General features: G+C 43.0%; 4 protein-coding genes across 4 annotated transcripts; all 4 read right to left on the bottom strand.

The window, feature by feature from the left end:
• Positions 1–7689: 7689 nt before the first annotated feature.
• Positions 7690–10915, bottom strand: LOC108239602 (zinc finger protein 239-like). The gene is made up of 3 exons (XM_017422407.3): positions 10515–10915; positions 10240–10374; positions 7690–9306 (listed from the first exon to the last, which is right to left on the bottom strand). Exons 1-3 carry the CDS (start codon positions 10776–10778, stop codon positions 8242–8244), a joined length of 1464 nt encoding a protein of 487 aa, XP_017277896.1. The 5' UTR covers positions 10779–10915; the 3' UTR covers positions 7690–8241.
• Positions 10916–11266: 351 nt separating this feature from the next.
• Positions 11267–14903, bottom strand: LOC108239604 (zinc finger protein 420-like). Its single transcript, XM_017422410.3, has 4 exons — positions 14465–14903; positions 13770–13882; positions 13375–13624; positions 11267–13255 (listed from the first exon to the last, which is right to left on the bottom strand). Exons 1-4 carry the CDS (start codon positions 14735–14737, stop codon positions 12170–12172), a joined length of 1722 nt encoding a protein of 573 aa, XP_017277899.1. The 5' UTR covers positions 14738–14903; the 3' UTR covers positions 11267–12169.
• Positions 14904–15598: 695 nt separating this feature from the next.
• On the bottom strand, positions 15599–19286 carry LOC108239597 (zinc finger and SCAN domain-containing protein 10). Its single transcript, XM_017422401.3, has 5 exons — positions 18675–19286; positions 17812–17911; positions 17625–17730; positions 17306–17543; positions 15599–17127 (listed from the first exon to the last, which is right to left on the bottom strand). The coding sequence occupies exons 1-5, from the start codon at positions 18954–18956 to the stop codon at positions 15910–15912; spliced, it is 1944 nt and encodes a 647-aa protein (XP_017277890.1). The 5' UTR covers positions 18957–19286; the 3' UTR covers positions 15599–15909.
• Positions 19287–20106: 820 nt separating this feature from the next.
• On the bottom strand, positions 20107–23354 carry LOC108239600. The gene is made up of 5 exons (XM_017422404.3): positions 22914–23354; positions 22109–22208; positions 21921–22026; positions 21587–21824; positions 20107–21494 (listed from the first exon to the last, which is right to left on the bottom strand). The coding sequence occupies exons 1-5, from the start codon at positions 23238–23240 to the stop codon at positions 20202–20204; spliced, it is 2064 nt and encodes a 687-aa protein (XP_017277893.1). The 5' UTR covers positions 23241–23354; the 3' UTR covers positions 20107–20201.
• Between the last annotated feature and the right edge of the window lie 3880 nt (positions 23355–27234).

Below are 27234 nucleotides of genomic sequence, written 5' to 3'. Positions count from 1 at the left end.
TAATACAGGCCAAAGGAGGCCCAACTAAATACTGAGTGCTGTACATGCTCATACTTTTCATGTTCATACTTTTCAGTTGGCCAACATTTCTATAAATCCTTTGTTTTTATTGGTCTTCAGTAATATTCTAATTTTCTGATATGATGAATTTGACATTTTCATTTGTTGTCATTTGTAATCATCAAAATTAAACGAAATAAACATTTGAAATATATGAGTTTGTATGTAATGTATGAATATAATATACAACTTTCACTTTTTAAATGGAATTACTGAAATCAATCTACTTTTTCATGATATTCTAATTTTATGACCAGCACCTGTAAAAGAAACTTGACATTAGTATGGATTTTCAACTCCCTCTCCCATCAACTTTTTGCTCATCTCCAAGATCAAACGCATCCCGAACCAAGAGAGAAAGCTTGCTGACATCTTTGATACTCAGTCCCTGCTGTTTGGAATCGACAGTGCCTCAGCTACTGTTTGTGTTAGAGTGAGCAAGCATGCATACCACTCAACCTGGCATAACAAAAGAAGTGGTATTGATGGGAGTAATTCTGCACAAAGAGGAGGGCATCGAGAGAGGGGGTTGGATAAATAACACAGAATAAAAGGCTTTTGTTTGATAAATACTGTGTGACAGCACTCCGTCATTTCTCATCATAAGAAGGACAGCGTTCTAAATCTGACACTGACAAAAGAAACTGCTGTTTGCAGAGAAAGTGCTGTAAAGAAAATGTCCTGACAACAAAGGTGAACAGACAAAATCGAACTTTTTGGCACTGTTTTGTGGTTTAAATAGAAAAATTAAAACTGATTTACTGTCAACACAATAAATCCAAAGCTACATCTGGCTGTCAAATAGCATAGCTTAGGTTATCTTACCTGCCCCTATCTTAGCTTAGTTTGGTTTAGTTTGTTTTGCTTAGGAAAAAGGGAACTTAGCTAGCTTGGCTTCTTGCTGTTTTATGACTGAGATTTGGACAGAACAAAATAATAAGCCATTAGTAGTCTCTGAAGTTTATCTTTCTTTTGAAGCAGCAATGTAGTGTTTTAATAATAAAGAAGACAAAATAACATAAAATAAAACCATTCATTTGGTGCAATAAAACAATTCAAAACCATTTCCATACCACAAATAGCAGGCAGGGGCACCACCAAGGGGGGGACCAGGCTTGACAAGGCCCCCCTTTATAAATTTGCTCACCACCCCCTATTGGCCCCCCATGCCCAGACAGTTTGATATGCATTATCTGGGTTTTCACAAAATAAATGAAACTTTTGGAAAAGAGTTATCCACAACTGACTACCTTTTGGAGTCAATACAATTTAAAATGGCCACAACAGCAAACTGAGCTCAGCAAACACAAAAATGGCTCTAAATCAGTTAATTTGACAGATATCAAGCGAAAACTTGGTGTGGTCGTAGGTGGAAGTTATCCTCAAGGTATGTTACAAGCGCTTAAAACTTTGGGATCCAAGGCAATGGGCAATACGCAATCTTTCAACAAATGCCAGTTTCTGTTGTGAATACAAATTTAAAATAGGAGAGGACCAGCTTCTATGACTGTGCTGTTCTCAGTTAGTAATATCTGTAAGATGAAAAAAAAGATAAATAAATATTGAAGGCCTATATCAGAAGGCAATTTCTAAACTCACAAACTGCAGCATTGTTTTTCCAATAGCCTATATATGACAGCAGTGCAATAAATCTTCGGAAATTCTGATGTTGCTTCTGATTTCGCTGTGCCAATCCAAGATTAACAGTAACCCCCATCTGGTCATCCCTTTGAAAGTTTTCTGTAGGTGCCCCTAATAATTTGCTACAGTCATTTTTTACAGACGTTACAAATGTCTGTACATATCAGTTATTCCAAAGAAACACGTTTGATGTAAAAGTTATATATATATATTTTTTTTTAATCAAGTATTTTTTTTTCAAGTGTGTCATTAGTTGGGTGGTTAGCTTTGTTTGCAATGTCTAGTCTTTCAGCTAACTAATTGCAAGTTCATGAATAAACACATTTTTCCCCAATACCAGGGCAACACAAAGGATAATCAAGCATAATTAGGTGGAATACTTCCCGCCTCGAACGTCATTGAAAACTTGAGTGAGCTGCTTTGTGGGGTTTTTAAAAAGTATAAAACTGGAATACACAAGCGGTTATTTATAAAAACCAACAAATTCAAAGACTAATCCTACAAACAAACAGGCAGCTGCAGGAAAGGAGAACAGTCAAAAGGCCAAATGCATTTCAATAAACAAGCAAGCTGTCTGAACTGGTGTGTGAGGAAATGCCATCAGGCCCAGGTGGATGCTAGTCTGTCTGGCTAATGGCATTTGGTGTTCATTTGGGTGCCTGTGTAGGGAAAACAAATCAAAATACCTGTCAAGGGGCCTTGCTTGCTTGTGGATCTGCTCCAATTTCAACTCTTTTTATTTAATTCTGTCCTCTAATGTTCTCGGTGTGCACCGTGGAAAGAATCAACAGGGACGCAGGGCTGCCCAGAATCCTCCTGAGTAAACTCTGGCGCCAAATATGTTTTATCTTCAACGCTGACAGAGCTATACCATTCCAAAACAGCACCTCCCCCACGACCCCCGCCCTCCCACACCACCCACCGCTCGCATTTGTGATCTGAAGTTTGCTTCAAAGCATCAGTGTAGTCTTCTGGCAACAGAAAAAACAGCCAGGTTATTAAAACACAACGAGCTTTAAATCATCACACACCAAGACTGAGGCAGAGGAGGAGAGAGCTGCTAAACTAGACACTGAACAGAGAGAGAAGGCTAATGAAAACATAAGGGGCGAAAATATGCAAAGATGTCAGAGTGACGAGGTAAATGACAGGCTGCATGAATCTTGCCAGCCTCAGCAGTTCGCTCTGACAAGGGCATTTTGCTGCCATGCTGTTTCAGGCTTTGGATATCTGCAAAACCAGGTGGTCACCTATGGGCAAAGGAGTCGGAGTGCTCTCCTTGAAGGACCTTTGGTTCCAAGAAATATAAAAAAAAAGAAAGGAAAAAAAAAAAGAAGAGGAAGGAGGAACATCAGTTCATCAGTTTAGTTTCACTCTGCAGGTCAGCTCAGGTCTTGCAGTATCTTGAAAAGTTGCCATAGTAATTTCACAGAAAGGATGAAAGCAGCATTGGTCTTTAAAACGAGTCAGTATTTGTGGCACTTGGGTGACATCTACTGGAAAGGTGGGACTGGGAAACTGGGTTCCACCAAAATGACTGCCAAAAGCTGAGAACAGGACAGTCTGGCATCCATCTGGACCTGAGGACACCTAACCATCAGTTCAGAAGCTCCAACTATCCCGATTACTATCGTCCATGACAAAAACAGAACAATCCCTTTGAGAAAATCAAAAAACTGGATAAAAGCATTTTAGTGTTGTTTGTTGTTGTCATTGTTTTATCATCACTAAACAATAATCACACAAAAATACATTTTAACTGTAAATTTGGCTTCTTTAATAGAATTTTAGAAAAATGTATATTAACTAACTTATGTGCACTGTAACAGTTTTATTAGTATCAAACAAAAGTCTTTTAAAAAATTACCGTAAAAAACTTCAGTAATGCTTATTACAGTGCTTGCCCTACTTCTAAGCACCTATACCACACAGAGGAGTGTAATTTGTCTTTTTTAGAGTTCTTTCTTAATGCTTAACAAAACCACATGTGAAGAGCTGCTCAGTATGGTAAGAGTTAAAGCTCGGCCTTAACTAAACACAAAACTCTTAACTGCGAGCTTCCTGCGCACGGAAACATGGCGACATTAACTGCTGCATCAGTGCATCCTTGGGCCGCGACAGTTGGCGGCTCAGTCAAGTCCCAGACATTCCCGTGTGTTTGCTGACACAGACCACGTTCAGGTGTGGCGCCAACAGCAGGCGAAAGCCACTAAACAAACAGCTTGGAGCTGAAAGAACATCAGGCTTACTCCTTTGCCAGAGAGAAAAGCTGAAGTAGTTTTTTCAAAAAAAAAAAAAAGCTTGATAGGGTCTTGGAGCAAGCTTAGGTGCAGACACACACACACACACACAGAGTGAGAGGATACACACATAAGCAGAAGGATTGACATGGGGTTTTCAATCAAAATGGAAACTCTGAACCCCACACCTCTGCAGATGAAAACAAAATGAACAAACAGAAAAACTTTAAAAGATCTACCAAGTTATACCTGCAAAAGTGGAGGAGAATGTTTATGGCTGTGTGTGTGTGCTCGTATGCCTCTGTTACCAAAATATCTCATTAGTAATCACTGGCTGTACATCTACAAAGGGTTTACTTTTGGAGTCAGTCCAGTTTAAGATGGCCGCCGCAGCTAATCAAAAAGAGCCAACACAATAATGGCTCTAACTCCGTCGATTTCACAGTTAGTGAGCTAAAATTTGATGTGGTCGTAGCTGAGAGTCCCTCACAACACATGCCTTGGAGTGTGACATCTTGTGATATCGGGTATAACGTTATTTTCAAGGTTCGACCAAAATGGCTGCAACGTCGTCATTTTTCATCACAAGATGATCTTAGTTTAAAACTCTGTCATGAAAGGCTGTGGGCAACCTGTAGAAAGTAGTTTTATATGACTAAAATGAAAATACCAGACCTACCAAATGTAAATACACTTTTAAGTATCACAAAGGGGAACATCTTTTTTTTTTATTTAATAGCCAACAGAAACATACTGAATGAAACACCTCAGGGGCCAACACACTTGAATGGTAAATAAGTTTTGTAAATTGAATTTAAGGTGGTTATTTTTTATAAATTAATATAATCCTCCACAAAAAGTGAGCAAAGATTGCGTCTGTGTCTCTAGGACAAACTTTGAAAGGTTTTCAGAAAGCCTGAAAACGACGGATCAAGACCGCTTCAAAAGATTAGAGGAAAGTCTGGCTGCTTCAAGGCAAAATAAACCAGAGGTGAGCCGAGCATTCTCCACAGCACCGTATGGGTATGAACAATGAAACACGATCACTTCTCACCTTAAGCTGGTAATAATGCCCATCTGAAGTTAAAATTTCCTATAAAAACATGATGTCGGAGCAGTGAAAGCTAAATGAGCACATTAAGACTCTGACCACGGTGCCTTTCTGAGCTAATGAACAGTCAAACGTCTCTGTAGTTTCCAGGGACTCCCCGGTTCTCTCAGATCAGAAGACGTGTCTCGTGTCTTTGCCTAAAGTCTTACTGATGTTCCGTCTGCTGAGTGTCTTTAGTTTCGTCCTCTGGGTCGGAGAAAAGATCAGTCAATCTGCGGCTCTCTTCTTCCTCCTCCTCTTCTGTGGTTTGGTGAACAGATAAGTCTGCTCGATAAGTCTCTCGCTCGGTACGGGGGGCTTAATTTCTTAAACCTCCATGGGTTGGATTTTGCAGTCACGACCCCTATCAGAAGCAAAGGGCCTCCTGCATTTCTCCTCGCTCCTGTTTGGTCTTATTCTTGTTGTCCTCAGTGTCTCCGGGCTGCACGATATTAGAAAAATTGTTGAATTTTGCGATAAGCAAATACCGCACGTTCCCTGCTCATTTCTTCCACTTCTGCGTGCTTTAAGATATTATCCATCATTTAAATTGGCTGAGGCGTATAGGAGCCATCTGACCAGCCTAATGAATTACTGGCACGCAGGACATGTGTGCAGGACAGTTGGGAAACACTGCAGCCCGAGCAGACAGGGACACGACGACAAAGATTTTCAGTTCTGTGCGGATCTAATCCAGAGGATAAATACATCTGGACAGGCCTCTCATTTGTGTACGGATGCATGCTGGATTTCAGGGAATTCATCATTTTAGTCATGCCAAATGTTTGTATAGTTTAAGTTTTGTCTTTATGATGTATGTCAGTAAATCTTTTTTTTTAAAATCCCTTAAGACTTAGTGCTTTACTGACACCAGATGTCTTTGGACCATCTTTATGGGCCTCTCCGTGTTCTGAAAGTAAGAGAGTTTGTGAGCCTACAAGTTTGAGGCTTATTGAAAAAAGCAACTTCCACACACTGAGCCGAGCTCATTAATTTCGCAGCCCCCCACAAAGTAAAAATATTCCTCTCGGCTTTCATCTCGCCTCCTCCTCGAAGGGCGACAGAAATGGCACCGCTGGGTTCCGGTCCCCCCATCTGGACTCGGTGCGCCTCCATCGCATCCCTCACTGTCATCCAACGGATTGGATTTCTCATTCCTGAAAGTGACAGTCTCTGACTAATCTGCATGGCTGGGACGCTCATCTGTTGAAACTGGGGAAAAATAAAGACTGAACAGAATGACAATGGAGCACAGACCCAGACTTGTTTCAGTGAAAGGACTAAATAAGGAGGCGAACAGGAGAATGCAGACTTCAGTCAAGGTCAGTAAAGAAGGACAGAAGGATTTTAACAGAACTGGATGTACATCCACAGCAGTCAAGCCAATTCAAGATGGCCAACATTAGCAAAACACTAAAATGGCTACAAATCAGTCGATTTTACAAACACTGAGCTCAGTTTGGTGTGGTAGTAGCTGAGGGTCATGCAGGATCTTGCAACATCATTTGACCAAAGCGGTTTGAGGTCCATCTGCTCTCATCTTAGTTTAAAATTAGAGCTCGGCACGCAGACAAGATGTCTCTGATGGTTCCAGGCTCCTTCACAGAAAACAGACACGTGTGGGATTTATTGGGATCGAATTATACTCCCAAGACTGAATATACTGAATAAGCGTTTCCCCGCCAACTCCCTGAAGTAGCATAAAACAACTGAATGTTTTCACTTTCGTTTATTTCTCTCCAGCCTAAAAGGTGTGATTTGACATTAGGTGGATCCTAACAGTAAAGCCTCAAAAATCACACAAAGTTACCAACTTTCACTGTCGGTAGTTTCAAAGAAAAATCGGCGTCCAAAAAAAAAAAAAAAAAAGCTAAAACAATGAATCCATCACATCATGAAAATACTGTAGTGAATTTCAAAGAAGAGGAAAGATTAGTCTTTCCAAGGTCGTCTGTCCTCAACTGAAACAAAACTTCATTCAGTTTTATGTTTTTTTTACATCAATTGATCTCAAGGCATTTTTACAGAATAAACAAGTTTAATTAAATTACAAATATACACAGTCTAACTCAACTGCAGTTGTTTGTTTGTTTTTTCAGTCTAATTCTTTTCTGTTTTACCACAAAGCTGCTGCAAATTCATATGAGACAGCTTTATCAAAAAAAACTCCCCCTAATGCTAAACTAGGTACTACTAATAATATTAAAATATATTACCTGAAACAAAAATGCTAAAGACATTTGAAACACGGACCAGAAGATCAGCAAATGTGTAAAAACATCAAACTAAATTTAAAAAAAACTTGAAAACTGTCATTGAATGTTTCCTAATTTTGGATGAATTTAGTGTCAAATGGTTCCTATCAGTCACTGAATCGTAGTTTTTCCTTTTAAAACCCAAACGTAATGTTTTAAATGTGTGGAATACCTGAACACAGACGCAGATCAACATCTTTGATCCGCCGTTTAAAGAAAAGGGCTCGTGACTCGAGCCACGTTACAGACAAACAATAAATATGACAATAATAAGACATTTGCAAACTAAACAGGAAAACAAACGTTTTCTTTTTAAAGATCGACCACTACATGTCGTCACATCTCACTGAGACATCCAAATAATAAAGTGCTTTGTTTGGAGTTCTGATCCTCGTACAGCTGGACAGATAAATTAAAAACGTGACAATCCATAATAAAATGTTGACAGTATTTTTTTTTTTTTTTTTTACATTTTCTTCAAAACACTGACAATCCACAAATATCCTTCAGAATATTTGACAGGAGGGCTTGTAGAAATAAAACCAAACAGAAAATAATGACAGTATATCAGCTTTAAGTGACATAATTAGAACTCGTTAACTTTGTTTTTTTTTACTTTTTTGTGCAAACAACATTAAAAGTGTACCACATCAAAGGAATTTCTTCTTTTTTTGCCTTACAAGATATTTTTTTTTTAAAGAATTGAAAAAAAAAGTAAAACTGTAATAGCCACAGCTGTAGAGTGTGATGGTAATAAGATGGATTGTTTTTTTTAAATCCATAAACGGTAATTAATTTCCTGCCATTTGGCAGCATTAAATCTGCATTTCGTCAAAGAGTGCTAGTTTAATATCGAGTCTTTTAGGAGATTCTTTGGTCTCTAATCACTAACTGTTCCTTTTTTCCTTCTGATGAATCCTCACTTGTGATCAGCTCCTCCTCCCTTTCATCGCCGTCAGACTGCGTCCGTCGACATCCACGCTTTGATTTTAGCGGCGTTAGTGTCCGAGCTGTGTCCTTGTGTTTCTTCTGCTTGAAACAAGCCATCTGCTGCAGTTTTCTTCGGCCTTCCTTTCGGTCGAATCGAGTTTGTCGCGTTCGTTTTGGGGCAAAACATCTCCTCCGGCTGCACGTCGTCGCCGTCGTCCGTGTCCTGTTCCGATTCTGCGAGCCAAGAGTCTGCGTCTTTCTTCTCCCAGTAGGCCTGAGAATCCCCGCCGCTGTTGCGTTTCCTCTTGCTCGCCTTCTTCGGCTGATACTCGCAGCCCGGCGCGTGGTAGCGCTGCACGTGGCTCTTCAGGCTCACGTTGTGGTTGAAGCCCTGGTCGCAGTGCTGGCACCTGAAAGGCTTCTCCCCCGTGTGCAGGCGCATGTGGGACTTCAGGTTGCCGGCCTGGTTGAAGCCGCGCTCGCACACCGCGCACTTGAACGGCTTTTCGCCCGTGTGCACGACCAAATGCCTCCGGAGTCGAGAATGCAGGCGGAATTCCATCCCGCAGATGTGACATTTCAGCTGCGTCAGTCCTCTGTGGTCTTCCAGGTGCGTTCTGTACTCCGGGTACTTGGCAAACGTCTCCGAGCAGTCGGGACATTTGTACGGCTTCTCCTGCGTCAGATGGATCTGCTGATGAGCGATTTTGGCCGCCTTGGTTTTGAACTTCACGTGGCAGTATTTGCACGGGTATTCGTAGTTGGCGTCGTGTATTCTGGAGTGCGCCTTTAAAGCGATCTCGTTTATCAACCTCTTCCCGCAAATGTTACAGGAGAAGGGTTTAATCTTGTGCTCGCAAACGTGCGGCTTGCGCTTGTCGAAAAAGGTGCCGCAGTCCGTGCAGAGCTCTCTGTGTTTGGGAACAACTTTCACCTCTTCGCCAAAGAGCTCCTCGTCGGACTCCGCCTGAAGCTCTTCGTGAGACGAAAGCTCCTCCTCGGGGTCCCAGTTGTCGTCCGAGTCCACGTCACCGGGGTCACTGGACGCCTCGGATGCCTCACTCTCACCGACGACGTCTGCATCATCTGTCTGCGAAGAGAAAGTGAGGTTAGAGGTCAGAAGATAAACATAAAATCTGTACATCACAGCTACAAATCTGCTATATACTGTAAATCCTTTTTATTTTATGTTCTGCCGTTTATTTAACCAGGAAGATAAAAAGAACCTTTTCCACAGATTCCAGGGCTCTTGTGTTTAATCAGCATTTACTCACGTTTCAGGATGTGAGTGAAGCTGCAAAGTTTAGGAAAGCAATGAAAATCAGCAATGTTACGGATTTCTCTGCCGATTTTCAGCCCACAGTTAACGATTCAGTACACTTTTTTCATCTAAGTAGATATTCCCTGCAATTAAACGGTTGTAAAATAGTTTATGCATTTGCTATAGTCTATATTTTGTCATTTTAGCAAATAGGTGCTAGACTATTGCAATTATAAGCCCGTACAGATCAGCTCGCAAACCAAAACACAGTTTTATTCAAGTTCGATTTCCATTTTTTCCTCAGTTTTGTCGTCGCTCTTTTGCTTTTCAGCGGACAGGTCCCTATCCCATAAAGCAGCAGCCGTAAGCGTGAACCTGAAGTTTCCCCACGGAGCCTCTAATCCCGCTTCATGACACAGACGCAGCCACGAATTCATGGCCCAATCAGCGGGGGACGCCGGTGTTTCATGCTCAGACTGCATTGCCACTTCGAAACGTTTGAACTACTCCTTTAATAAAAGTGTGTTCATGACAGAAACACTCACTGGTGTGTGTGTTTGACAAGGACAAACTTATTTATTGTAAGAAAAGTGAAACACAGGAATGTAATGTTATAAATTTAACATCTCCATTCAGAATGTTGTGGCTCCACTTATAATTTCACATTAAAAGAAACAACTTTACCTGCACCTTCTGGACACTGTCACTATTTGAGACACCAAATATAAGATGGATCTGCAACACAGCTTTGTGTTTTCTTACCACAGTTTTAGATGCAGGCTCTGCCAGGCTGTGTCCGGAGGCTGAAGGTTTCTGGGCTGATTGTTCAGGACCACCGTGGAGGACAAGCTTGACTTTACATGCTAACGTGGAGGTCTTCTTGGGGGCGGTGCACGCCTGAAATAATATAGAAAAAAAAGGCGAATGAATGAAACGCGTCGTTTAAACTGTAAACCATCTGTGCGTGTGTTTCTACACATCCGGAAGAAAAAAACAAAAAAAAGAGGCTAATCTGGCGACCCAGTTAGCAAGCTAACCTGGCTGGATGGAACAGCCCGCTCCTTCAGGAAGCGTTGGCCTTTTTCGCTCGCTGCTGGCTCGATATAATCTTCGTCTGCGAAGTGAGCGCTGCAAACCCGGATCCGTCTCAGGGCGGCCGGCGGGGTGTTGACGTCCCGCTTCAGGGCAGCCAGCCACAACTTTCGGAGGTCCACGTCCTTAGACGGAATTCGGTGGAATTTAAATGGCGAGCAGGACTTCGTTTTATTTGAGCATCCCGGAAAAGCGCAAGTGCAGACCATTTTCCCGGCTGCGGCAAAAGTTGCAGCCGGCAGCACACGGATTTAAAAGTTTACCCTGCTGCCTTTTTTTTCTTCTTCGTCCTCGCAGTTGTCTTCTTCTTTTGCTGTTTTTTTTTTTTTTCGCTTGGGTCAAGAGTGGCCACGGACACTGGCTGCACACCATTTGCAGCCCGGCTGACTAAATGGCTAGCGGGTGGGCGGTGACGATGCTGAAATTTAATCGTTTTATTTTATTTTTTTATGTTTCTAATGCACAGTTCAGTTGTCAGCTGCTGATTACTTAAGAAACGGAGAAAACTCGGATGGGTTTGTCCTTGGTTTAATGAGACAACTCCTTCCGCCGTGAAACGCTTTGCTCTCCGTTTAAGGGTAAGCTCCTCCCGTCGTCGCTCATCAGCCAGTCTACCCGGATCATCGCACGGCTGCCCGAAAAGAAGCGCACCCCCTGAAAACTGCGGCGCTCCACGACAGAAAGCACGTGATCAATGTGCTTTTAAAAAAAAAACAACTTTATTTAAACAGATCAAAAATCACATAAAATGAATCCCAGGAGTTGCAACAGACATTAAATACTTATATTGATACAGAGGCACAGATGTATTATTGTTTCTGCATAAAATAGGACCATGGTGCGCTGCAATCAATAGTCTGCATGAACTTCTAATAACAAACATATCTAGTCACAAACAAGGTCAGGGAAATCTACTTTAAAATACCTCTAAATCAATTTAGAAATGTTTTTTTGTAATACTGTTACTAAAACAACTCTGTAAAAATATATATGTTAAATACTTTTGGGTACAAGGTAAGTGTATACATTTAAATAATTTTGTGTTTAACTACAGAAAAACAGCATTATAGTCTTTTTTAAAACAGTCATAGCAACCTATTTTAAATAAATTGTCTAACTAAAAATAGGGGATCTCAACAGAATTGATGTTTAAAAAGATTGCATCTCTTAGAAAATAAAATTTAAAAAAAAAGTTCTTCCAAACAAAAATAACCGCTAAACATTTTCATCTCAGGGTGTTTTGCAGAGTAAACAAGTTCAATTTGACTGTATTGAAAACTTTTTTTTCCCTTTCCCCCACAATGCTACTGCAAATTATTTAGCAAACGCATTCTCAAAAGCTGCCCCGATGTTGAATTCTAAAAATAAACTTTCTTACATATAAAAATATATTCAGAGACGAAAATGTTTAACTGAGAGATTTTAAAAAACATGCATAAAAATATGTTTAAGTGTGAACAAATCTTCAAGATGCATTTTAAAAGTTTCCTAACTTCAGCTGAACAGTTTTGTGTCACACTAAACGACTCTGATGTTGCGATCCATACCTTTTCGGAAAAAAATAAAGTGATTTTGCATTTTATAAAATCCATCCAGCCTCTCATCCTTCAAGGACTGCTCTTTTTTTATTTATTTTAGCAGCGTTAGTGTCCGAGCTCCGTCTCCGTCTTCCTTTTGCTCGAGACACGCCATCCGCTGTATTTTTCTTCGGCCTTCCTATCGGTCTAGCTGTGGTCTTAATCTTAGTTTTGCTGCGACGGGTTTCTTTCGCCCGCACGTGACAATCCGAGTCCTGCTCTGCTCCTTCGGGCCAAGAGTCTGCGCTCGTCTCGTTGCCGTTATGTTGAGAATCCCCGCTGTCGCGTTTCCTCCTGTTCGCCTTCTTCGGCTGAGAGTCGCAGCCGGCTGCGTGGTAGCGCTGCACGTGGCTCTTCAGGCTCACGTTGTGGTTGAAGCTTTGGTCGCAGTGCTGGCACCTGTAAGGCTTCTCCCCCGTGTGCAGGCGCATGTGGGACTTCAGATTTCCAGCTTGGTTAAAGCGGCGCCCGCACACGGCGCACTTGAACGGCTTTTCGCCCGTGTGCACAACCAAATGCCTCTGGAGTCCGGAATTATCGGAGAATTTCACCCTGCAGACATGACATCTTAACTGCGTCGCCCCTCTGTGGCCCTCCATGTGTTTTCTGTACTCCGGGTATTTCGCAAATGTCTCCGAACAGTCGGGACATTTGTACGGCTTCTTTTCGGTTAGATGGATCTGCTGATGAGCGGCTTTGTCGAACTTCGTGTGGAACTTCAGGTGGCAGTATTTGCAGGAAACCTCGTAGCTGCCGTTGTGTACTCTTGCGTGAACCCTTAAAGACACCTCATCTACGAACCTCCTCCCACAGATGTTACATGGAAAGGGTTTGACTTTATGCTCGCACGTGTGGGGCTTCCTCCTGTTGAAGAAGGTGCCGCAGTCTGTGCACAGCGCCTTGTGTTCGAAGACGATGTCCTCGTCATCACCAGACGTGTCCCCACCGGACTCCGCCTGAAGCTCTTCGTCAAGCTGAAGCTCCTCCTCGGGGTCCCAGTCCTCATCTGAGTCCACGTCGCCGGGGTCGCTGGAGTCGTCCGACAGCTCCACGTGATCGCTTTCCTCTCCGACGAAATAAACGAGCTCGGGGCTGCTGCTTGACACCGTCTGTGAAATACAAGCGAGGTCGGATTCTAGTATTTCCAACACAGATTCTGCACGCCGCAGCTAAAACCCAAATACACGCATTCTGTGTGCACGCTTAAGAGAAACCCAGCCACGCCCACCTCTAAGGTTGTTTCTGTGCGTTCTGCCGGCTGTGTGCCACCGGCTGCCGGGACGTTCACGTTGCTCAGATTCTTCCACTCCTTGCTGTAGTCGCACTGAGGGCACCGCACGTTCAGGGCGAAGAGAACGCCGCAGACGACCTTCTCCGCCTTTACCCTCGACTGGCACAAGGGGCACTGGCTGCTGAACAGCCGGAGGAGCTGCTTCTCGTTCACAACATACCTCTTTGTCACCTGAAGGAGAGCAGCTCTGAGGGGGAAAAATAAAAAAACACAAGTTAATTATTGCCTGTGTTAGAATAAACCTGTGCGGTTAAAGTGTAACCGTTTAGTCAGAGCCTAGACTTAATTCTCTACGCGGTGCGGGAAAAGAAAACCGCTGGAGCGAAACCTACTTTTCCTTAATGATGTCAAGGTTCTCGATGTTTTGCAGGATCTGATTGTTCTCAGTCACGACAGAATCCGGAGCGTCACGTTCCACAGCGGCGCCCGGGTTTCCCTTGGCCTCCTGTACAAAAACAATAATTAAAAACAAAGTCATGTGTAGTCGAAAACAATAACCTTCACAATAAACATCTCAACTAATGATACGCTGAATGATCACAGTTTAAATAATGTGATATATTTCCACCTAAAAGTCTCCTTGACTCGTGTCCACTTCTGTTTGTTTCCCTGCAGTCTGCAGTCAGCCTAATGTAGGTCAATCACGAGGCTCAAGCGTCCAAGTGCTTTGTTTACGTTGAGTGTGTACCCGCATTTCAAAATTGAACATCAGTGCAGCTGGAAAACTAGTGGAGCAAACTCTTTCAAACTGCACCATTTCATAACCAAGATAAGTTTTTTTGTTTGCTTTATTATATAGTTTGCAATGGAGTATCTATAAATCATGTACTTATGTTGTACAAATACACTGATTATGTCTAATTAGAGACATGTCATTTGAGATTAGGTGAAATAAATGTACACGTAAAAACTTGATTCGTTCTTCAGTCTCTTATACAAACACTGGAGTTCTTTCTGCAGTAACATTTAAAGTGTCAAGCACAGAACTGCACGGCGGCGAGCATCTGCAACTTTCCCAGCAACTCGCCTGGTTCGGCTCGGATTTCCTGGAGACCCTTCTGACTGAAATCGTCGGGACAGCGGAGGACTTCAGCTGATCGGTGCCGGTCGCGTCCGAGAAGCAGTCAGGCGTGAAGTGCTCACAGCAGACACCGATGTCCGTCCAGGACGACTCCCTGAGCCTCTGGTTGTTCACCTCGAAGACGAACTGGACCCACTCCACCCTCATTTCCGGGTCCGCCGGCAGGGCGAACCGCCGCGCTCCGCGACGCCACGAATAACATCCGATAACGGAGCACATTTCTGATTTTTTTTTTAAATTTATTTATTTTAACTCGACCGTTCCTGCGCTTTCTGCTCGCTGCAGCGCATGTGCGCAGTAAAAAAAGGGAATAAAGCTAACAGCTAGCTGTTGTTGCTACAGGGATGGTGACGCCGGAAGAGGCGGGGCTTCGCGGCAGGAGGGTAGCTCGGTTTGATCACGGGAGTACACCGGTGGAAACCCAAATCAGTTTGTGGTTGTCAAATCTCGGGTCCAGACCCCACTTGGGGTCATGAAACAACAAGTGTGTGGTCTTAACAGAATATTTAGCCTCAACTGTTACAATGAAATTAAAAACAGTGGTCATAAATGCATAAAAATGTATGTTTGCAGTGATAGTTTTATCATTTTTGAGGTGATGTTTTACCAACAGTCCTATCAATCATAGAGCAGAGAATGGAGAAAGAGCTAGGCTAATAGCTAGCCCAGCGGTGGCCAACCCTGGTCTTCGAGGTCTACTATCCTGTATGTTTTACTTGTTTCCCTGCTCCAACACACCTGATTCAGATGTTAAATTACCTCTTCATGTTCTGCAGAAGCATGTTATTCACCTATTGATTCAAATCCACTGTGTTGAAGCAGAGAAACAAGTAAAACATGCAGGATAGTGGCCCTCGAGGACCAGGGTTGGCCACCCCTTCTACAGTGTGTATAGCAATAATTAAAACTACCCATGTATGTATTATTGATAAATCCCAAAACGCCATAATCTACCAGTTACATGGTATTAAAATTTAAAGGTTTATGCCTCTGAAGTTACCCAGTTATCAACAAAGTACATGAAAAATTTCCCAGCTATTCTGGCAAAAAAGAAAAAATTTTCTTGCAACGGACACTTAATTTATCTATAGAGTGGCACATTTTAATTTAGCTTCAACCATTTTAATATTCATATCATTTAACATGAAGGAGGCCATGTTTTCCACCAGCTTTGTTCCTATTGTACAGCACACACATCCAATGATTGAAGACTTTACAATAAAAGCAAACAACTCTCTTCATATTATAAGGGAACAATTAATCAATTATTGTCGACTTTTTAAATCACATTAAAAACCTGCCAAGGCAGTCCAGTTTACTTTGACCTTTTACTTTCTTGTATTTTTGTTGACAATAACATTCATTCTTCAGATTAGTTTTTTTTTAATGCGTCACATCATCAGATTTTTTTCGTTGGCCTTCCTTTCCGTAGTTTCTTCCTCTTCTGCAGAATCAAAGGATGTGTTACTGTCAGATGTCGTATCTTTACCGTCTTCATTAGTAAACTGTGTCATGTTCTGCTTTTTCGCATGTGCTTTTCTGCCGCCAGTGTTCGACCCGCGGCCCTCTGCTTCATCTTCCAGAATGATGCCTCGAGATCCAAAGTTTTTAGGCCTTCCTTTAGGTCGCCCTGTGCTCTTCTGTTTAAGCTTGGACAGGTGCAGTTCCTCCATCTGCGCATCGTCATCTGTAGCCTGTTCGTCTTCTATGCTGTCAAACCCAAAGTCTTCGCCTGTCTCGTTTCTGTTAGCTTGAGCATCGCCGCTGTCACGCTCCGGCCCAGAGTCGGCTGCGTGGTGACGCCGGACGTGACTCTTCAAGCTGGCGTTGTGACTGAAGCGTTTGTCGCAGTGCTGACACTCGTAAGGTCTCTCCACCGTGTGCAGACGCATGTGGGACTTCAGGTGTCCCGCCTGGCTGAAAGCCCGCTGGCAAACCAAACACGTGAATGGCTTTAGTCCCATATGCACCGCTAGGTGTCTCTGGAGACCCGCGGACGAAACAAATTCCATCCTGCAGAAGCGGCATTTCATCGGCTTCGGCCTTCTGTGATCTTTCAGGTGGATTCTGCGCTCCTTATTCGTGGCAAACGTCTCTAAACAGTCCGAACATTTGTAAGGTTTCTCCTCGGCTGCGTGGCTCAGCTCGTGGCTGATTTTGTCCACCTGCACCTTAAACGCGGTGTGGCAGAATTTGCAGCGAAACTCGTAGTCCTCACCGTGGACCCTGCCGTGCTGATTCAGGGCCACCTCGCTGACGCACCGCTTCCCACAAATATTGCAGGAATATGGCTTGACTTTGTGCTTGCACGCGTGGCGCTTCCGGGTGTCAAAGAACGCTCCGCAATCCGTGCAGAGACGACTGTACTGAGAAGCGACCGAAAGGTAGTCGCAGTAATCGGCGCGCTCTTGGAAGCCCTCGTTTTGTTTGGCAGGAAACAGTTTTACAGTGAAAGCGCCCGGCGCCGGCCTCCAGTCTTCATCGGAGTTCGTGTCAACGGGACCACTGGATTCCTCCAGGTCGTCTTCAGGGTCGCTCTCCTCGTTCACTGCAGCAGCAACCTCAGGAACCTCTGAGGCGCTGCAGGGGGTCTCGCCCGCAGCTGCTGCCTATGACACAACAACAAGTAGGTTTGTCATTTCTAATCATTTCAAGTTTGTTACAGCATAAGAAAAATAATTACCAGACCAGACAGAACAGACTGTATGATTAGAACAATGTCTTAAAAAGAGCAATACACAACCCAGATCTTTTTATCGTTCTGCTTTCTGAGTACTGATGTCCTACCTTCGAGCCTCCTGTCCTGCGTCTAGCTTCAGCTGCCGGGACGCTGCTGTCCACCAGACTTTTCCACTCATACGTGTAGTCGCACTGAAGACACAGCTGGTGCAAGGCGATGACCACGCCCCGGCTGGCTTTGTGCATCTTGAGTTTACCTCCACATGACGGACATGTGCGGCTGAACAAATGGACCAGGCGTTTTTCATTCACAGGAAACTTTCCTTTTGTCTTCAAAAGGGACACTCTACAAAAAAAAAAAAAAGATCAACTTTCCAGTCAGTTTAAATGTTCTAATTAATCCCCAACAAACAGGTTAGAAACGTACTTTTTCCTGAGCAAATGGATATCAACTTTTCTTGGCCGCGCCTGGAAACAAACGGAAGAACCCGAAGAACGTGAGGCTCCCGCTGGCACTGGACCGTTCTGAGTACCTGCGATTTAAAGTAGACGTAAGCACGAGCAAGGGAACATCATCGCTGCGCTTGACTTTCAAGAACATATTTTATTTGTACCCAGCAAAGTCTGCCTCGATTCTTCCGAACAGGAAGTCGCACCGTTCCATGTTTCGGCTCGATCACTCAGACCGACAACTTCTGTGTTGACCACAGAATTCTACACAAAGAAGCAAAAAGAGAAAGGCTTTAATCAAACAGAAATTAAAGAAAATATATTCAGGAACAACAAACTCTTGTTTCTCTAAGAGACTAATAATTGCTCTGCTTGTTGGCATCTCACACCTCCAATACATGTAAAAAAAGAAAGATAAATAGGTAATAGTAGTGATAGTAATATTATTATAATAAAACTGTCATGATGTTGAGTGAAACGCCAAAAAACCTGCAGAGAAATTTGAGTCAAGACAATCGGCTAAAGACAGAATTTCTGCAGCAATTTTCATTGCTAAAGGAACCTTAGTTTTTCCAACATGGAGGAAGTTTTAATGATGAGAAAAAAAGCACAAGCTCTTGTAGTTTCGACTCCCTGCCTGATTAGAGCTTAACAGCGATCATTCAGGTACTATCAGAACTTTTCGTGGTAACTACTTATAGCACCTCCTGCAGGTCTCTGCACAAATTTACTGATTTTATATTGGGACTGTTACTTCAGCATCAACCTGCACTTCTTTAGGTAGTGTATGAAACTAGAAGGTGTTTTTAAAGTATTTTTTTGTTGGGCCAATTTAATTTTTTTATGCATTTATCTTTGTACATTTGGTGTGTTGTTTCTAAACTAAATGTGCTCATATTTACTCCATTCCTCTCCCACTAAAACTACTCCAACTCTTTGTAACTCTGAGTAATAAAAGGTCTGACTGCAGCTGCCCCAACCCTGAAGCATCACTGCTGCACTCTTTGTTTTGAATGTGAAGCCTCACCTCCCACCCGGAGCTCCTGGCAGGTTCGTCTGGTCCGAGGTTCCAACACACCGATGGGACGGCTCCGGGCTTCAGCTGGACCGGGTCAGCCTCGCGAACAAAGCAGTCTTCGGTGAAGTGCTCGCTGCAAACGGTGATGTCCGTCCAGGAGGACTCTTTGAAACGCTGCTTGTTGGCTTTAGCTAAAAACATGACCCAGTCCAGCCTCTCCTCCGGGTCCTCGGGTAACTTGAACCGCGCCGCACGACGGCGTCCTGAACTGCACCCGGCGACGGAACACATCCTGGTTTGGGTTCGGTCTAAGACCTAATAAATGTTTATTTAAGGCGATATAAGCATTTTATGCCAGTAGCACTATGCTAACTTAGCTAATCAACTGTTTAAAATCCTCGCGATGGAGGCGGAATGGGCGGGGGTTAACGAGCGCGTTCTAATAGTATAAACATTTATAAGTATATGGTACAAGTAAGAGTACAAAAGTACAAGTAAATGTACATATAGGGTCGAATGGGTAGGTTTGTTGTCTGGAGAACATCGGTGTTGTGTCGAGCTGTGTCCCCTCTTCAGAATATCTCGTTTTTTGTTTATTTTGCGGTGGACATTCAGATTAAAGGTCCATTAGCGCCACCTACTGGACTGGAGTGTGTGCAGTAAATTGACAGGGAAACAAAATCACTAAAAATTGAATTTAACCTCATAAATTTCTCTTTAGGTTCCCATTAAGCAAACTGATGATAGCTTGTGAGAGTTCTCTTAAGGGATTCTTCAAAATAATTTAATTTTGTCCTTTTTTTCTTGCATCAGCAAGCCCTTTTCCAGCCATCAGGCAACATACAAATTTTAGAAAAGCAGAACAAAAATCTCAAGAGAGGTACGTCATGAGGTATTGAGTCAGTCATCTGTATTTGACAAATGTGTGAGCTTATTTATCTACTAAACACAGGTGGGGACCAGTCTTTAATGGTGGTATTCAATCATCAGGGTGCATTTCTCCAGCTTCAAGGGGCAGAAAAAGATTAACATCTTTTCTTACGTTTTGCTGAAAAAACAGAAGTTAAGTGGAAAAACAGAGTGAAGCAGGTGAGGGAAACAAATCTCAATGGGGGAAATGCAACTTGACACAACACCAATGTGTTTCACAGTTAATTTTTAAAACCTGTTAAGAAAAAAACTAAAACAATTATGTTTTAAGACAATAATTGTAGCAGTGTCTCACCTTTAAATGTACTAGTGCTTTAAGTAGTGAACACATGAGATCAACTTAGCTTCAATAATCATATTACATCAATGTTTTAAATAATAAAAAGGTTTAAAAAAATGTTTGAAAAAACTCAATCTGATGCCATAATAAAGAGCACACATCAGCGAAGAGACACTCTAAAGTCAAAGTATTTGCTTCTCCCCTCATTAAAAGGTGCAAACAAACCTTTCCTGACGTTTCAAGTTTTTATTCATATAAAAATGAATATTTCTAAGAAACCAGTACATATAATGCCAGTGTCATATTGTTTTTTTTCTAAATTAAATTCATCCTAAAGTTTTTTTCAGTTTATTTCTCCCCTTGTGCTTCTCTGGGTTCTTCCTGTAGTTCCTTTTTTCAGCTCTCCCTGGAGTTTGTTTGGTCTTCCTGCAGCCTTCTTCCTCTGAATCAAACCGTGTGCTGCTCTCAGACAGCCTGTCCTCACGGTCCTCATCAGTTCGTTGTTTTGGCTTTTGCTTTCTAACTTTTGACTTCCCAGCTCCGGTGTTTGACCCTCCTACTTGTTTTTCCCCAGGACCTTTTTCTGATCCGAAGCCTTTCGGCCTTCCTACTGGTCTGCCAGTGCGCCTTTTACTTTTAGGTCTGTGCGGTGACTTCGTCTCGTCGCCTGTATCCTGCTCCTCCTCTTCGCTGTCGAGGTCCAGGTAAGCATCATTCTGGCGCCCATTGACCCGAGCGCTGTCGGAGTCACTTCCTGTTTTGCTTTTTGTCCCGTTCTCGTGTTCCGGTGCAGAGCCGGGCGCGTGGTGATGCTGCATGTGGCTCTTCAGGCTCACGTTGTGATTGAAGCTTTTGTCGCAGCGCTGACACTTGTAGGGCCTCTCCCCCGTGTGCAGCCGCATGTGGGACTTCAGGTGGCTCGCCTGGTTGAAGCCGCGCTCGCACACCGAACATTTGAACGGCTTCGCTCCCGTGTGCACCAACAAGTGCCTCTGGATGGAGAGGGGTCGGTAAAACTCGATCCCGCAGAAGCGGCATTTCAACTCCACCGCGCCCCGGTGATCCTCCAGGTGGACTCTGCGCTCGCCGTTCGTGGCGAACGTCCTGGAGCAGTCCGGGCACTTGTAGGGTTTCCCTTCGGCTGCGTGGACCTGCTCGTGGGTGAACTTCTCTGCCTTCAGCCTGAACGTAGCGTGGCAGAACTTGCAGCGAAACTCGTAGTTTTCGCTGTGGATCCGGCTGTGGAAGTTCAGGGCCACCTGGCTGGCGCACCGCTTCCCGCACGTGTTGCAGGGATACGGCTTCGCTTTGTGCTCGCAGACGTGCGGCTTTCGCCCGTCGCAAAACCTGCCGCAGTCTGCGCACAGCTGACTGTGCACCGGGGTGAGCGACAGGTAGTCGCAGTATTCGACGTGACGGCCGGACTCCTCGCTGGGTTTTGCCGGATACAGTCTTATAGGGAACACATCCTGCGCTGGTTTCTGCTCCTCGTCTGAATCAAAGTCACCAGGGTCACTGGAATTCTCGGTTTCGGATTTGACGTCGCTCTCCTCGTGCGTTACCGCAACGATCACAGGAACCTCTGAGACGCTGCTGGGAGTTTCATCTCCTACTGCTGTCTGCAATACAGTGACAAGAAGAGGTAAATACAGTGACAAGAAGAGGTAAATGGAATCAAAACATGGATTATATCCGAGTCCTGCAGTCCCACCTCTAAGCCTGCCTCCACGTGTCCGTCTTCGGCTGCTGGGCCGCTGCCGCCCACCTGACTTTTCCACTCGTACGCGTAGTCACACTGAAGGCACAGCTGGTTAAAGCTAACAACAACGCCACAAATGACTTTGTGCATCTTGAGTTTACCTCCACATGACGGACACTTGCGGCGGAACAACCGAAGGAGGCGTTTCTCCTTCACAGAAAACCCGCCCCTTTCCTCTAAAAGTGCCCCTCTACAAAGTCAACGAGAAGCCGAAATCAGCCACCTGATGCTAAAACGCGGCCAAGTTAAAAGAAAGACTTAGAGGAAGGCGGAACAACAAACCTACTTTTTCTTAAACAAGTCGGCGTTTACTCTTTCTGCGTGTCCCCGGCTGCATCCGGAGGAATCGGCTGAGCACGAAGCTTCCGTCGGAACGGGGTCACCGTTGGAACCTGCAGATCAGAAAAAAAAATTTGAATAAATGCGAGGGGCACGTCGTTGTTCCTAACTCTGAAAAGCATGTTTTATTTGTACCCAGTGATTTCAGGCTCGATCCTTCGGAAGGTGGAGCCGGATCAGGACACGGTTTGAGTGGATCTCGCAGATCAGAACCTTCTGAGTTATCGGCAAGCTCCTAGACAAAGAAACAAATGGTTAGCAGAAAACAAAAGGTAATATGTTAATATCTGTGTTCAGTTGAGTCTACCGTGCATCTTTCAAAGCACTAAGCAACAAAACTGTGCAAATATGTGCTGACAAAAAGGTTTATTTTTTTACTGTAAGTGTCATGTTTATTTTTTTGAACCATAAGTGGTAGAGAATCACTGCATTCATGAATACAGCATATAACAATAAAACTGTGTTTTCCCAGCAATGCTCGGTGTGCTAGTCTGAGCTGGAAAGACAGATTAGAGAAAAGTGATTTGGGATTGTAATATTTCAGTCTTTTCTACTTAAAGTTCTTGAGTTAAATGCCCTGGAAATGTGTTAGTGGTAGCCACGAGAGGAGCTTTTCTTTGTTTTCTCCTGCAGCACATGATGCATCAGAGCATCCTTTATGAAGCACCAAACAGATGATTTTCCAGTCTCTATAATGAGATTTGATGTAAATATATAAGGTCAGGACTATAGATAGGAGGAGGATTGTTATTATACCATCCCATAATACAGCTAAACTAATTTTGTGCTCAGATTCTCATTATAATCCACTTGTATCTTACTTGCAAATTTCTCCCATCATTTCTTAAACTTACTGTGTTTTCAAAAGAAGCGTTTATGGGGGGGGAGGGGTAAACAAAAGTGTTTAAATCTTCTGTTTTAGGTCTGGGAAAACCCTCACCTCCCATCCGGAGCTCCTGGCAGGTTCGTCTGGTCCACACATCAAACACACCGATGGGACGGCACCGGGCTTCAGCCGGACCGGGTCAGTCTCGCGAACAAGGCAGTCTTCGGTGAAGTGCTCGCTGCAAACGGTGATGTCCGTCCAGGAGGACTCTTTGAAACGCTGCTTGTTGGCTTTAGCTAAAAACATGACCCAGTCCAGCCTCTCCTCCGGGTCCTCGGGTAACTTGAACCGCGCCGCACGGAGGCGTCCTGAACTGCACCCGGCGACGGAACACATCCTGGTTTGGGTTCGGTCCTTTTCACAGTGACGCCACCTGCTCATAAATGTCCATTCAAAGCAACATAACAGACATATTTTTCAACAGCAGTGCTCAGCTAATGTAGCTAGCTAGCTGTGTTAGTTTTGGTTAGGGGAGGCGGGGATGGGCGGAGCTTAGCAAGGGGGGTTCGAATGGTTTGTTGCCCGGCGTACATCTGCGGGTACAGGGTCATTATTAATAGTAATATTGATGTTATTATAAATATTACGACTATTGTTGTTGTTGCAGAGGTTTATCGATGCGATTATACAGGATAAAAAAGCAGTAACGACACAAAGAGTTTTGCTGGAAGACTCTCATGCGCGCCGCCCGAACTCACAGAGCTTATTATTATTATTATTATTATTATTATTTTGAGGTTTTATTGGCGGATGGCAAGAAACGTTGAGGTTGCATTACCGCCACCTGCTGGTATGGAGTGTGACTCAAAATGTCTATTTTACTCTATACTAATATTATATTCTTCTAATCAGTTTTGTTTTCTTGAAAAACCTAATTCAAGTCTGAATACGTTTGCAGTCTGAATTCATTTACAGTATATCTACTAAATTAAATATTTCTTTATTTTTCCTAAATTCCTCTAAGATTAATCTCCTTTCTGTCTCATACCTTCTACACTCTTAAATAACATGTTCTATCGTCTCTCTTCTTACACAGTATTGGAAGTTTCCTGTATTGTGTCGATTTATTCTAAATAATGAGCTCTTAAGACCAGTATGTCCAAATCTTAATCTATTCGATAGTTTTTCCTCTCTTCTATTTCCTCCTGTTCTCATTTCTCCTACTCTGTTTTGAATCCTACAGTATAATACCGCCTTCCTTTATTATCTTCATCACTCACAGAGCTTCTCTTCCGTCCTTCACGTCAAACTGATACACGGAGTTCAGTCCTTCATAATAAAAGTCAGACAGTTCACAGACATTTGATCTAAAATTTCCTCTCAAAGTATCAGAATTTTATTAATTATCTTACATTATTATTGTTGTTTTTAATTCCTAAAATATAAAATAATAAACAAATGAATGGAACCGCCATTTATTCAGCCTATTTATAACACAGTTACAGTCACAGTTGTGACATAACTGTGACTATTAGCTATTCTTTCTGTTACTGCAATGCTTTGTTTTGTGCTGTAGTATTTTAAGAACCTAAGCCTGAGCCACTGATGGGGAGATCAGTACTTATTACTTTCAGGATATTTTACATCGTACTGAGCTACAAAGTCATTCCCAGATTAATCCATGATGATACTTTCAGTTTTAAAAAATGGATACAAGTTTTGAATGACAGAAGTAAAAATCTAGCCTGATAACAACCAGTATTGGAGGAAAAATGAAAGTAATAATTTGAATTATAACAACATAATTAAGTCTACTTTAGTTGGAGCACCACTAGAACTACAATCCAGCTTTTTGAAGTTTTTAGTGTCTGAAGGAAAAATATTGCAGTGTATATTAAAGCTGCACCAAGTCCAAAAAGGTGCTGATATTCAAATTTATTAATATACCACTAGGTGATGTTGTTCAGCTTCAAACGTTGTGGACTTTCAGACTTAGTAAGTTCAGTCTATTACTGCTGTGGCCAGCAGATGTGTGTCAAATTCTTCAGAATAAAACAAGCAGCTTTCTGTGGAGATAAAATATTAGAGTTTCAAGTCCATCTGTTCTATTCAATTATGATCCATATTTGGAATCAGAAAACACTGAAAGGTTTCAGTAAAAGATGACAAAACAGAGTCACAGAAACCCAACAGAATCAGGCTGAAGTGACCCAGTTTGCATTTTATGTTTGCCTCGAATATTTAACCCCGGTCACGCATTCACAAAAGAGTCACACCCATCAGAGGTACAGCAGACATCACATGACATCACACACGCCATGTGACTGTGAGTAAGCGTGTGTGACTTTGTGCAGCAGTTAGACAACCCCCACCCGCCCGCCTGCCCGCCCGCACACCCCCTGGATTCAGAGAACTCATTTTCCAGGAAGTGGAGCACACACTGTAGCAGCAGAACGTGCTTCGGGGGTTCTGGGGGTGGAAATAATCCTCGCTGGAACCTGATGTTAACCATTACTTGGCACCTTTTTGTTGCCGCGTGAATAAGAGCATCAGAAATCCTGACAGGCGTGAGAAGCGGCCTGCGTAAGAGCAGGAAAAGCACCGTTCTGATTCGTGAATCACGTCTTCCAGGGCTGATGAATCCAAAATAAAGAAGTGAAATATGTAAAATATGTGCTGAGTGTCACGTCTGTTTCTAAGTGTTTGTTTGAATGTGTGTCCATGCCTGGAAACTGTATACAGGAGCTCTTATTTGTTTGTTGTGCGTGTCTTTTTCCTTTCTCCAAAGTCAGGCAAACAAATCACACAATGAGAAGATCACTTTAACAAAACACCGGTTCAGTTTGTAGTGATTTCAGTTTAATATGAAGTTCCTGTATGTGAGAGAAACAAGGGAGAACTCGCCAAAAATTTGTACAAAATTGACTTTCTTTTTCCTTCATATAGCAGAGAGGAATTTTCCCTCCTGACCAGCATGTACATTTTTCCCCATCATACCGATTCTGGGAAAGTTGCCGTCGAAATATGTCAGCTGCCTTTCACATCCTCCCAGGAATGTTGGCAAGTCTTCACAATGTTGTCAGTCGTTGGGCCAGATAAGAGCTCGCTCGGAGATTGATGGCGTTGCATTCCACTAGTTCCTTCTCTGTGTTTTTTTTTTTTTTTTTTTTCCCATACGAAAGCATCCGCGCTATCTCACCAGTTCATATCCTCCCTCTCCAAGTCCAGACCTGCTCAGGTGGTTTTTAATCCGAAGTCCTGATCCACTTTTCAAACTCTGTGTTTGCTTAGTGTATTTAGTAAGTTTAAAAGGCTGGGCACTGACTCGTCAAATCTGATATGTTTTATACACTGAAAAAATATATATTTACTGGGGAATCTACGCTCCTTTAACAAAATCTATGGATTTATTTCTAAAAGTCTTAAATCCCGCACATTAAAAAGGGGTTAACATTAAAGCAGCATACAGTTACACAAGCATTACTCCCATGCGTAGGTCAATACTAGACAATTTTCCCACAGCACAACTTAATAACGTGTCTTAGAACACATTTTGAAGTTTGAGATCATAGACTGCGTTTTAGTCTCACTACTGACGAGGTTAATGTTTAAACCCAGCACTGAATTATTCTCCTGTTTTAGGAGAGTCACATGAGTTTACATTTTCCTTTCATGTAATAGAATTTGTGTTTGGATCCTTCTCAGGACTATTTGTTGGAAAGAGGGGTCTGTGATATGCCGACTCTTATCTCTTTTATGTTTTATTTATTGGGCTGAAGTTAGGTGGAAACGTCAGAGTTTTAAGGAATCAGCCACTAAAAAGACAAAGTGGATGGATGGATGGATGGATGGATGGATGGATGGATGGATGGATGGATGGATGGATGGATGGATGGATGGATGGATGGATGGATTTCTCATCTTGTCCTTTCAATGCAACAGTTAGCGCTCATGGTATGTGTTGGGGATCATTCTCAGCTATTAGCAGACCAAAATTTAAGTCAATATCTGTAAAACCGACTTAATTATAGCAACTTTTGTATTTTCTAAGGTCAGTTGGCTGTGGCGGCCATCTTGAATTGTGTTGACTCCAAAGGTTAATGAGCTGTAGAGGTACATCCAATGATTCATTTCTGTAAGTTTGATTAAAATCCATCCAGTGTTTCATGAGATATTTTGGTAACAGACACACACACACACACACAGGCAAAAACATTATCGACCGCTTTCACCTTTTGGTCGATAAAGAAACCGCAGTGAAGTTAGTTTCAAGTTGGATATTCGATATTCGAGCTCCGCGGAGTTAGCGGCGTCCAGCTCACGGCTGCCCCGAAACAGGAGCGCTAATGTCGGCCAGCCGTTCTCTGCCGGCCCCTCCTCTCACGCGCGGTGGTTCACTTAGGGACCGTCAATAAATTTTCCTTACCCCTCGCTC

The sequence above is a fragment of the Kryptolebias marmoratus genome, linkage group LG20, assembly GCF_001649575.2.
Source record: "Kryptolebias marmoratus isolate JLee-2015 linkage group LG20, ASM164957v2, whole genome shotgun sequence".
NCBI classification, from domain to species: Eukaryota; Metazoa; Chordata; class Actinopteri; order Cyprinodontiformes; family Rivulidae; genus Kryptolebias; species Kryptolebias marmoratus.
Note: the sequence above shows the minus strand (reverse complement) of the source record. Positions and strands in the feature narration are given on the sequence as shown.